The sequence below is a fragment of the Gymnodraco acuticeps genome, unplaced genomic scaffold (assembly GCF_902827175.1).
Source record: "Gymnodraco acuticeps unplaced genomic scaffold, fGymAcu1.1, whole genome shotgun sequence".
Taxonomy (NCBI): domain Eukaryota; kingdom Metazoa; phylum Chordata; class Actinopteri; order Perciformes; family Bathydraconidae; genus Gymnodraco; species Gymnodraco acuticeps.
In genome coordinates this window covers 1,369,736-1,382,041 of record NW_022991064.1, presented here as the reverse complement: position 1 = coordinate 1,382,041, position 12,306 = coordinate 1,369,736, and the positions used below count along the sequence as shown (strand labels likewise).

General features: G+C 37.1%; 1 protein-coding gene across 1 annotated transcript; it reads right to left on the bottom strand.

The window, feature by feature from the left end:
• Positions 1 to 4,579: 4,579 nt before the first annotated feature.
• Positions 4,580 to 9,030, bottom strand: edn2 (endothelin 2). Its single transcript, XM_034236754.1, has 5 exons — positions 8,849 to 9,030; positions 7,798 to 7,918; positions 6,779 to 6,892; positions 5,664 to 5,747; positions 4,580 to 5,019 (listed from the first exon to the last, which is right to left on the bottom strand). The coding sequence occupies exons 1-5, from the start codon at positions 8,907 to 8,909 to the stop codon at positions 4,944 to 4,946; spliced, it is 456 nt and encodes a 151-aa protein (XP_034092645.1). The 5' UTR covers positions 8,910 to 9,030; the 3' UTR covers positions 4,580 to 4,943.
• Positions 9,031 to 12,306: the final 3,276 nt, after the last annotated feature.

The window sequence follows — 12,306 nt, the reverse complement described above, 5'->3', positions numbered from 1 at the left end:
AAGAAATGCTGTGTGCAGAAACGAAATACGACAGCAGGTTCACTGTGGGCCTGTTCTGTAGTTAAATATTGAGTAGACTATTACATATATTCACCTGATCAGTCTAGAGACTTGACCAGGGATTTCATCTTTATTCATTTATACATAAGTTCATACATACAACCTACAACTTAAAACATCTGTTAATACTTCAAGCCATACTGGTTTTTATATTGTCACAGTACAAAATATATATCCACACCATGATTTCATTATATTTCTCTTCAGCAATGTCATCCTACGCTCAAGCTCCAAAGTATTGGATCAGAAGCTAATGAAATAGAACTGTACAAAGCTATTTTTTGGGAATACTTGATTTAAGTTTAGCAATGCTTACATGTATTGTCCCTGTCAATACATCATCCATGTTATACTGTAGTCTTTCAGCATGCATTCAGAAAATGAACAATTGTAATGTCCTCATACATTGTTTTGTTTTTTAAAACTAGTCAATTGGACAATAATAACTATGGATGATACAGTCATAGTAAATATCTCGGAACTATGACGCCCTTGTTAATGTGCAAATGATTTGTTACAATCAGCAATAAAGAACATTTACATGAAAGTTTTAAAACCAAAGAAGAAAAATAAACAGTTTGCAGTCTGAAGTCTATTGCAGTTTGCATTGTTCTGCCTTTTTGTGGAAGCCTTTATTGTAAAAGTAGCAACTTGCATTATGTTTTTAATATCTAATTTTACAAGACGACCACCAAATTATCTGTCCTTAGCTTCTGCATTGCTCCTCCAAAAACACGGGAGAAAAAGACGTTAGCTAACAGGTATTCAAATGTTAATGTTGGAAAGAAGTTGAGGCTATAATTTACAATGTTTGCAGCTACCGTAGGTCAACGTTGAAAGTTATCTAACAAACTAACACCAACACGGGTGCTGTCACAACCACAAAGCCCACTTCTCTTTACCTCGGATTGAAAAATTAGCAAAAATGCAAAGTTCAGGCACTTTTTTTGAAGACTGTTCCACCCTTTCCCCAAAATCTCCATTACTCTCTGATGTAGACTTTTTGCCTCTTGTATCTGTATGTTTTGAGGATTCAGAAAGCCTCGGGATACGTGCATGCGTTTTGCTCAAGTTGAAACATTCATGCAATCACAGAGGCATGTCTTTGGCATAATCCGCGTCCCCCCCGGCTTACATAGAAAGGACTGATTACGTGCATTATTAGTGCAAAATAACCACACGCTATTACGAAAAACAGGTAGAGACAGGAGGAGAAAGTGTTTTGTAGCCAAATTAAACATGTGTTACTGCTTGCTATCCATATTGATTGTGATGAACTTAATGAACTGCCTTAATGTGATGACATGTGCATTTTCTGTGCATTAAATATATGCTTCATAGGTTTCGTATCTTAAGATGGGTTCTTGAAAGATGTATGACCAATAGTGTATCAATAGAAGAGCTTTCGAATTCATGCTCAAATCACATTTCTGCTATTACAAAACCCTGTAGTTTAATTTACAAAACAAGTTAGATATCAATCTTTTATAATGGGAAGCTTTTCTTGTATTCAATTAGACTCGCAGGAATAATGGACATCGTTTTAATTAACCTTTAATCATTTATCAAATGTAGACGGATCTGAGCCATTTCTATTAAATATATATACTTTCAAAAAAAGAAAATCTAATTTCTTCAACTTAATGGCATTTTCTAAACGTCACAACTGGTCAGATTAATAGATCATTGATTGTTTGTTTTAAAAGATTCAATGAAATGATAAAAAAGTTATCATTTATATACTGAAATCACTGCAGCATGTCTATTTGTCCTTTCAAAGTCCATTATTTTGTTGTGTTTGCTTAATATATTAGTAAAATGTCTATGAACTGGTGTTACACCCAAAGACTACAGTTATTTTGTTTAAGTCTAGCAAACTTTAGTTTCTTAACAATAAGCGTTCATATTGATTAAACAATGAGACTACATTTGCGGAAATCCATTGTGTAAAGTGAAAGTATCAATGTCCCTTGACATAGAGTACATGTATGGATTATTTCCTCCTAAAAGAAAGGGAAAGTTAACAGTACATCCAGTGGTGAACTTGTGCTTGTGCTTACTGGCATGTCAGTATTAGGGGCTTGGACTGGGAGCTGTAGGGTCGCCGGTTCAAGTCCCGGACCAGACCTAAAATATGGAGTGTGGACTGCTACTTGGAGAGGTCCCAGTTCACCTCCTGCCCTGCCGTGATGCCCTTGAGCAAGGCACCCCCCTTCCCCCCCTTCCCCCCTCACTCCCATTGCTCCCCGGGCGCTGTGCAATAGCTGCCCACTGCTCCTAGTGCTAGACTCCTGGTACTAGGATGGGTTAAAAGCAGAGGCCAAATGTCACTGTGTGCTGTGTGCTCTGCATGTGTGACCATTAAAGAGGGGTTCATCCCTCCCAATTCTATTCAATTCTAATTATATTCTATTTAAAATGATTACAAGTGTTTGCATTGTGTAGCTGGAGAAACAGTGGGAAACAGAAATGTCATTAAAATACAAAAAGTCAAATAAATAACCATTTTGGTACGAGAAGTTTTCTTGCAAATGTTCTTTTCTTTATTTTCTCATACACAATCCAATGCATCATTCATACAAATATAAATACATCTCTGAATAAGTTAGAGAATAAATAAATAGTTCTATATACAACAAAGCATGTAACAGTAAACTTCTAAGCTGGCAAACTATCCATCGTTTGCAGCATTGAGATATTTGAGGATGAAGGTTTATATTTCCATGTGACAACGGATCTGTGTCACGGAGAAAGTGCATTCCTAACATGGTTAACTTTTGCAGTGCATAAACTCAAGTCATCATTTCCCAGTGGGTAATAACGAAGGAATTAAGTTAGTGTTTGTCAGGAGAGGAAAAAACCATTGGTGCATTTTTTGGCAAGCTGCTCGTCATTGAAACTATTTGGCTTATCTTCAATCAAAACATTAAACGAGAGCTATGCAATAAACACTTGAGCCAACACAATGGACCCACTGTTGTTGTTATGCTAGCAGAAAGCAGACTGCTGTATAGGAGCTGACAATGGGCCTTATGTAGAGCTGTTTATGAGATAAACCCCGAAGAGATGACCTTCATTTCCCTGGGCTATGAGTGAATATGTTTCAAGTACTGCCTGATAATTAAAAAAGCAATTTGCCTTAAACTCAGGCAGGACAGCAGATCGCCGCTCTGATACAGAGGAACATGAAACTGAACCAAAGGTCAGCAATGACTTTTTAGTAAACATTGAAAAACAATTCCCGGTGATCGACATTAACTGATTTTAACAACAGCAGTGGATAATATAGTATTAAGATTGTTTCTTATGTAAAATACCCAGAATCACACTGAAAAGTACTCGGTAAAAATTGTGAAGATGCCAATTATCCAAAGGCCAAATTGATAACTTCACAATGTCGTATGAGAGTAACGGTCCAAATCAAAAAATGTGCTAGACCAGTAAGACCTGTACATTTTACATTTGAGAAGTTTGAACCATGAAATGTTTTATGAATGATTACCTATAAAAAAACAAAACCTATATGTGACCCGCTCTATCGAAATCAGTCGGAAGTCGCAACGGCTCATTTCAAAATAAACGTGGATTTACGTAAAAAACTATTTTTTCGGGGTTCGGGTGTTTTGTTTGATTTTAAACAAACAAAGTCTTGGCTTTCAGAATATGAAACTTTTATTTCCAAAATCACACGATAAATACATTTTTGAAGCTTGTAAAGGGACGAAGACAGGCACCTCTCCCTCGCAATCTGCTCTTCCGCAGCGCCGCCCCCCTCCCTCCGGCTGATGTTATGAATGTAAGGCGTATAGTAATCATAGATAACACGGCAGGGTCCGTTACAGTTTGTTTTCATCTGATTTCAATTAAACAAAGTCTTGGCTTTCAGAATATTAAACTTGTTTCGACAAATTCAGATGATAAATACAACTTTGAAGCTTCAGCATAATTACAAGCGGAGAATGGAGTAACTTGACGTCACAGCAGGCATAGCAACAGCCGGTGTTTCTCGTGAGTGTTTTCCCCGGGAAACAAACACAATACACACAAACGCAAAATTACACAAACACACACACACACACACGCATACACACACACTCGCGAGCTTCCCCTCCAAATGAAAATATCTTCCCTCCGTAGTATTTTGATCATTTGCTCCACTAATAATCAATCAGATCGATGGATTCCAGAGAAGAGAAAACTGTGAAGGCCTTTTTCTCAAAATGAGGACTCGGTGACAGTCATTATATAATGTGACATATTTTGCTTAATATTTGAAGTACAAAAACAATCCTGATATCATTAGAAAGCTAGGAATCTCCTCTTTCCCACAGTGTATACAACTCAAAATGTGTCTTCGGCTCAATGCGACTGATTTCGATGGAGCAGGTCACATATTACAGGTAATCTGTGCAAAAATCTTAATTTGTAAAGTAGTAGTAGTATTCAGCTGTCAGATAAATGTAGTGAAGTCAATAATATTTCCTTTTGAATTGTAGAATAGGAGAAGTACTTTGTTATATTCCTCCTCTGAACAATAGTCATGTCTTGATTGTTGTTTATTGGTAGTTCCCCAAAGGGCCAGACACCAGTTTCCATGTCCTTGGCTTTAATGGATCCTTTCTTGGCATCTGCTGTTAAAAAGTTCAAAGAGAGTTCAATAAGCGACTCTAAACGTCTCCACCCAGCTTTGTTTCCTGGTGCCAGGCCTCCGAGGCTTGGTTTTTGTTGACCAAGTTCTCGATCCACTGCCTCTTTTCCTTTTACCATTCCCCCTCTACATCCCAAGAGTTGGTAAGACTCTTGATGAGTTCTCGAACCGTGGGGTCTCCGGCCCATTGAGGTTGAACTTCTTCTGGTCCTCTACCTCTCTGTTGTTTTGCTCTTCAGCCAGTTTTTACTCCTCTGGGTTTCATAGACAGAAAGTATTTGGCGATCACAGTGTTGGTCTCGACTCTAGATCTGCAAGAAGAACAAAAGAAAAAACATAGGTTAGCTTTGATCGCTTTAGAAATGACCGTCAAGCACAGCACTAGGGATGCAACGAAAACCAATAATCGTGTGCAAAGTTGATGTCAAATGTTCTAAAACGTGACCATATTCGAGTACCGGAGATACCGTAGAACCATCAAGGCCTTAAACGGATTTCACAGGACTATAGAAAATTGGTTTTGAAACTTTGTAAGTTCTTTGTAAGTTCGCTATCTACACAATAAAAACATTTCCATGATAATGCTACAAGAGGCAAGCTAGTTTGAGTTAGCCATAAGCAGCAGGATGAGACAACTTGCATCTATTCAGCAAAAACTGTGTATTGTGTGACTTTTTAGCGATAAACTATATACACAGTTGTTGAAGATGTTTTCAGAACAATTCAGAATAGATATTAAAGTAGGAATTATGACCTGTTTCACTTCCTAACAAGAACTAGTTTTGCCTACAGTAATGAACAACTGTACGTCGAAGTACATTGGATTTTGTGTTATTGGTGTCAAGAAACGTGGATTTTCACTTGTTTTAGTATTGACCCCTTAATTCCTGATATTATGACATCCCTACACAGCACAGTATGTATTTAAATCAACCTTAAATTATCGTTAATGTACCTGAAAGATGCCAGCAGCTTGTTGCTGTTTGTACTTGTAGAATCCACCAATGGTCCAACGATATTCCTCCTTGGTTTCTCTGAGCTGCGGACAGAAAACACAACAGCATTAAAAACATATCCCTGCCAATTACTTCTTGGAATTAGAGGATTCTTGTCGGGCATTATCACGCTAATAGTTTCTTGATCTAGTCGAGTTTTCAGACGAATGTATCCGTAGATACCCAGGAATGCAGGGGTGTGCTTCGTAAACATCGCCTCGGATAACATCTAGAGACAGTGACTAATCTGTAATGGTGGCTTCATGACCGCAATAACTCGGAGACGCAACAAACATTTCCTTGAGTGAAAGCAGAAATTCAAGAACTATCCAGAAATAGCAGCATGGTGGTTTTCTTTCAAGGCCGTCAAAGAAATGCGGGCTATTCTCGATATTACTACTACCCCTATGTGACTTTATCACACGTTGAATCATACTTCAGACTTGTTGAAGAAGACACATCATCTTCTTTGATCCTCTAAAAAAACATGTACGTGATGGTGCTTTGCTGTAGGTCTCGATCAGGGGTGTCCAAACTATGGCAAAATGCGGCTTGCGAGCCATTTTGAATCGGCCCTCAGCTAATTCTAAAAATATAATGCAATATGGCTCTCAAATGAAACTTGTGCTTGTGTTTTACTTCTTAAATATAGATGAAAACAGATATTACACAGTGTTCATGTGTTAAGAAGCCCACTTTTCAAATAAATTCGGTCGGTTAAAGTTGAAACATTTTTCTAACAAATCTAAGTTGATGAGAAAAAAGCCCAATAACTTATTTTCATAACAACCTTGAAATATACCCTTCCTATATCCTCTTATTATAGGCAATATGAGGCTTCTGTTGTAAGGAATGAGCTATCAACAAAATAAATGAAACCCCACAGAGATCTGTGATGGAGACTGTTGTTTTTCTTAAAGCATATTCAAGTATTAATCATTTACCTACATTTGATTGATTTTTCTAACTTATAACTTATGAGGCAATAAACTTCCTGTATGTGGCCCTCGTGAAAAAAGTTTGGACACCCCTGGTCTAGGTGAATGGAAGAAGAAGAAAAGGGAAGGGCGCTTACCTTTTTTGGCAGAACCTGGAACAGGTTTTATCGGCCGAGTTGAGACATTCGCAACGCTCGGCTGAACGGCGGCGACGCGACAGGGGACTTCCAAGACCATAAGGAAGGAGTTTACTGGAAAACAGAAGAAGAGATATTTTAGGAAGGTGTGTCCGGGAATGGAAAGGTTTTTAAAATCAACCATTACTAAGAAAATTGTTCTTCACTCTATCTGTGATTGTGAGTATTTTACATTATTGAAACACTCAGTGGTGGAATTCAACTAAAGACATTTATTCCACCACTTTGCCTAAATACAATTTTGTAGTACTTTTTTCCATTTTAGGCTACTTTATACTTCTACTCCAGTACATCCATATAACATCTTTAGTCACTTTGCTAATGGCACATTGTCATTAATTACATTTCTAACAAGATAAAGGCCTACAGGTCGGCAAAAATAAAAACAATATTGACATTTCATTGATTTTTCATGTAAGAGGACATCATATTTTCACCTTCTGAAATGTGAATATTTTTCTGAATTGATTACTTCCACTTTATAACAATATTTTACATCTACATCATTTTACTTGGGTAACATTTAAATGCAGGACTTTTAAAAGAGTTTAGGTTTGTACTATAATAGTTTAAAGTGTGGTATTTGTCCTTAAGTAACACTGTATATTAGCAAAGAAAAGGATAACTAGTTTATCATAAATCAAGAAGACAAGCTTGTATGGAATTGATATTTATACTTCGGATTACTACTTTTACTCAAGTAACAGATCTGAATATTTCCTGACCTACTGATTGATAACATACCTCAATAATTTAGTAATTCAATTAGTTTTGTTTGCAAAAATCTGTGACTTAAGTTGTTAAATACATATCATGGAGTGACAAAGAGCATCCGTTCCCTTTGGAATTGAAGTAGAGGAGAAGTAGAAAGTAGCAAGACTAGAAAACACTAGTCATGTTATATTTTTTATTTAATTGCAGTAATAAATGTTGTACTAGGTTCCTGTGTGCAGCCTCACCTGGGCGTGTTGACCCAGATAATGTCCAGATGGCAGAAGTAGATGCACTCTTTATCGTCCCAGCTGTTGCAGGAGCAGCGTTTGGTCCTGACGTGATGCTCTGATAACGGGTGTCCACAACCTGGAACACACACAAAGGAGCCCGAGATTAAAAAAGTGCCGACTAATACTCTGCAGGGTGACGGTGCACTTTCTTTAAACACTTTATTTATTGGTTTGTCCCATACATAACACAATAACATACAGAGTACAAATGCGGGTGCTATAACAACAAAACAATAATGATAATAACATAAAAAGACCATTACAGTAATAGCAATGACAAAAAGAACACTGTGCACTTTGACACAAAGACATCCAACAAGCCGGTTAACACCCACTGTTGCAGTTAAACAAATGGGATTGTGATTAATGGAGGAACATATGTATTATGTTATGAATCAATACCCAAGTCAAACAATCATGCAACGAGTGTTTTAAATCAATAAAGATGATTGTTTTTCAATAAAAAGGTGGGTTAATGTTCTCTGGAAGGTTAAACCCAGATCTTAGATTGTGCTTTCTCTGGAGATTTGCAGAGAGTCAAAGTAGCAAGTGTTTGTTTTTTTTGTAGCATAGTCTTATACACCATAAAAATGATATCTAGTATTTTAAAATACATTCTAAGAAATTATGATTAAGTATTATAGAGCCTTTATCTTAACCAGCCAAGAAAGAACTGATGATTTGTTGCATTAACAACCAAAGAATTATGAAAATTTAAAATCAAGAATTTAAAAATCAAGAATTCTAACAAAATGATTTCGGGTTTTTTAAACTAAGATTTGAATCAATCATTAAGTATAAAACAAATATCAACTGATTCGTTAAGTAGTACTAAAATAAATACATGTAAAATTAATGATCAAATATTAAAAAAATATATTGCAAAAATAGTTATCTAGTATTAAAAAAAACACCTTAAAATTCCCCTAAAGTATTAAGTCATGAAAAACACTTCCATGATATTTTAAGTAAAAAAAACTCTAAGTAAGTAAATTAAGTTCCTCACCGTCTTGCAGAGCCATGCAGATGATGAGTAAAGTCAGAGTCCTGCACATGAAGGAAGACATCCTTATCAGTGTGTGATGTCCTGATGCGAAAAACAGCAGCAACTAAACTCTTAAAAGTCTTAAAAGTCTCTGAAGTATACACTTCTTTAAGTTTTCAGAGTCTTTAGAGTTAGTTGAGTCCGGAGAGCAGGTGCTTTGTGTTCAGGCTCCTCCAGATCATCTACTTATACTAATCACTGCAGCACCTCCTACTGCACTGTGCTCGTCACAACACATCTGTTACACAACACACCTGCCCTCCTCACATTCCTGAAGTGACCAGAACATGCAGTATTGTGAGCGCCCCCTACAGGCCAAGAAGGGTGAAGGAGCACATGGAGAAGATCTATTTACTGACATTTACTGATGGTGTTCGGTTTTATGTGGATTGGAACTAGATTTTCACATTCTAAAGAATACTAAAATACAAATATTTAGGGTATACACCGATAGAACATTACATGTCATTTTTTAGACGCTTTTATCCAAAGCGATTTACATGGGCAATCCCCACAGGAGCAATTTGGGGTGAAGTGTCTCAGGGACACAACGACATGCTGAAGCAGTGGGACTCGAACTTGCTACCCCCTGATTCAAAGTCCAGCACACTACCCACTGAGCCACAGCCTCCCCTGAACATCATTAAACATTATTATTTGTATGTCTGTGTGATAATTTGTGTCTCTCTGGGTTGTAGGCTATATTGTGTTTTTGTGTCTTTTTTATCTCTCGGAGATAATTTTTGCACCTTTTGTGTGATTTTTTAATGATTTGTAGTTATTGTAGTCGCCCAATAGTAAATGTTTTATCGGGGATGTTTTGTGTCTGTGTTTTATTTGTGTCTCTTTCGGTCATTTGTATTAACTGTTAATATGTTACAAGAGGAATTCAAAAACAACAACTGATGACATGACAATACATTATGATGAACACCATTACCCAATTGCATCATGCTAACCATTTATTCACTGTTTACTTTGTAATGTTGCTACTGATTGTTTACTATAGTTGTGTGCTGGCATCTATGTTTAATATTTTTCTTAAAAATATCCCCGCTGTGGGACGAAAAAAGGATTTCTGAGTGAGAAATCAAAAAAGATCCCAAAACTGGGTTTTTTGTTTAATAAAACGATTAGTTGCAACTGCAGTCTTTGGTGCAAGTATTAGTAATAACTAAACACATATTTAAAATACCTCAGTATTGTGACGGAGACAGGAGGTTGTGTGAGGTGACGTGCTTCATGTTTTTCATTCTGTGTTTTTCCAGAGGCGCTGCAGGATGAGCGGCAGAAACAGAGCGAGGCCTGCATGTGCCGCTGATATGAGGAGGATGAAGTTGGGGTAAGCTGTCAACACACACACACACACACACACACACACACACACACACACACACACACACACACACACACACACACACACACACACACACACACACACACACACACACACACACACACACACACACACACACCCCTGCAGGAAAGTGAGGTCATGGCACCGTCTTTACTGTCACACAAACAGAATCTCTGCGTGCAACATGCTCTGACCTTCATAAAGAGATACGCAGCCGGCTGCCACATCAGCTCTCTGTTACACACACACACACACACACACACACACACACACACACACACACACACACACACACACACACACACACACACACACACACACACACACACACACACACACACACACACACACACACACACACACACACACACACACACACACACACACACACACACACACACACACACACACACACACACACACACACACACTCACTCACTGACATCCTGAATTTGACCACAGCCTCCAACACAGTCATAAGTGTAGTAACATCTGTCATGCAACGTATTCCTCGCTCTTATCTGCTATTTAAGTTATAAGGTTATATGAATCAAATCCACAGATACAGATACAAATTTGAATAAATATAATTATAAAAAATAAGATAAAGACACGTTCATTTAAAAGATTTAAAATTCGGATAATTTTTCTAATTGATTTCTTTGTAGATTGACTGATTTAAAAGCTTCATATCACAGCAATCAGCCATGAAATGCCATTGAGTTAAATATTAGAAATTATCATAAATAAATAGATAAAAATGGCTATATAAATAATAACTTAATACATATAGAAATAAATAAGCCTATAAAATAAACAAACAAATATATAAATACACAAATGTAAATATATACATTTGTCAATTTAATAAAAATTAAAAAAAGGTTGGTTTCATCCTAAAAAGGAGGTTTTTCCAAAGATCACCTGCGATTTGTTTTAGTAATGAATAGAAGATGTATATATATATGAAATATTTGAAATATATATATAGATATGTATTTTTTTTTGTACCTTAAATGGTTTAAGGTGTAAGACGGAAACTCTCGCAATGGTTGAGGATTTTTTCCTCAGAACTCCAGCAGGAATGTAAAACATGGAAAGAAGCACCAACAGCAAAAGGAAATAACAAAACTGACAACATTAAGTGTGTGTGAGTGCCTTTGTGTGAGTGTGTGGGTTAAGTGCTGGGGGAAATGCCAGAAGGATGTAACAACAGGATGGTGGCATTGCACCAGCTATCTATCAAAGAGGGAAAATAACTAATCTAAAGCAAATATTTGTGTATAAGGAAACCCATTGACCTCCAGCTTTCTTCAGATTAGGCATCGAAGGAGGACTTTGCCGCCGTGATGCAAAGGAACTTTTATCTGTTTCCACTTCCTGCTGAGGGCGACAGGAATGTGAGGCCGCACCGCGATGATGATCAACACACCAGGAACCATTGAGTCCTCTGTTGTTGCTCTGGGCTGAGGTTAGATGTGACACACAATCACACATTCTGGAAACAGTGGAAACAAAGGGGGCTGAGGTCAATGAGAACAAATGATAGCATGACACAGCAAATGTATTGATTTGTAAGTGTTTCTTGAAATTCTATAACCTATACCTCAGAGATATTGAAGTGAAGTGACTGCTATGTTGTATATATTGATTGTATATATTGATTGTTGTGCTTTTATTTATGTCTTAACCCTTATGTTGTGTTCGGGTCTCCCGTGACCCGTTTCAAGTTAAAGTTATATAATAACTACGCTCTAGTTTTTTTTATCGGAACCAGGCTTCATGATATCCTCCACAACTTTATAAACACTACAAAACTGATTTTGACAATTTTAGCCAAGTCTGAAGGTCTCTTAAAATAAAAGCAATATTGTTTTGTGTGACTCGGGATCAAATGTGGCCCAATCCAGATTCATCTTTGACTTTAGACACCCCTCCCCCTTCCTCCACTGTAACAATAATGTCAAATGTTTTGGGGGGAAATTGTATTCTAATAGTCTATTAGTCAGATAACGTAAAGATCCACTGTGGGAAATATAATGAGTGAATTTAATCACATTTT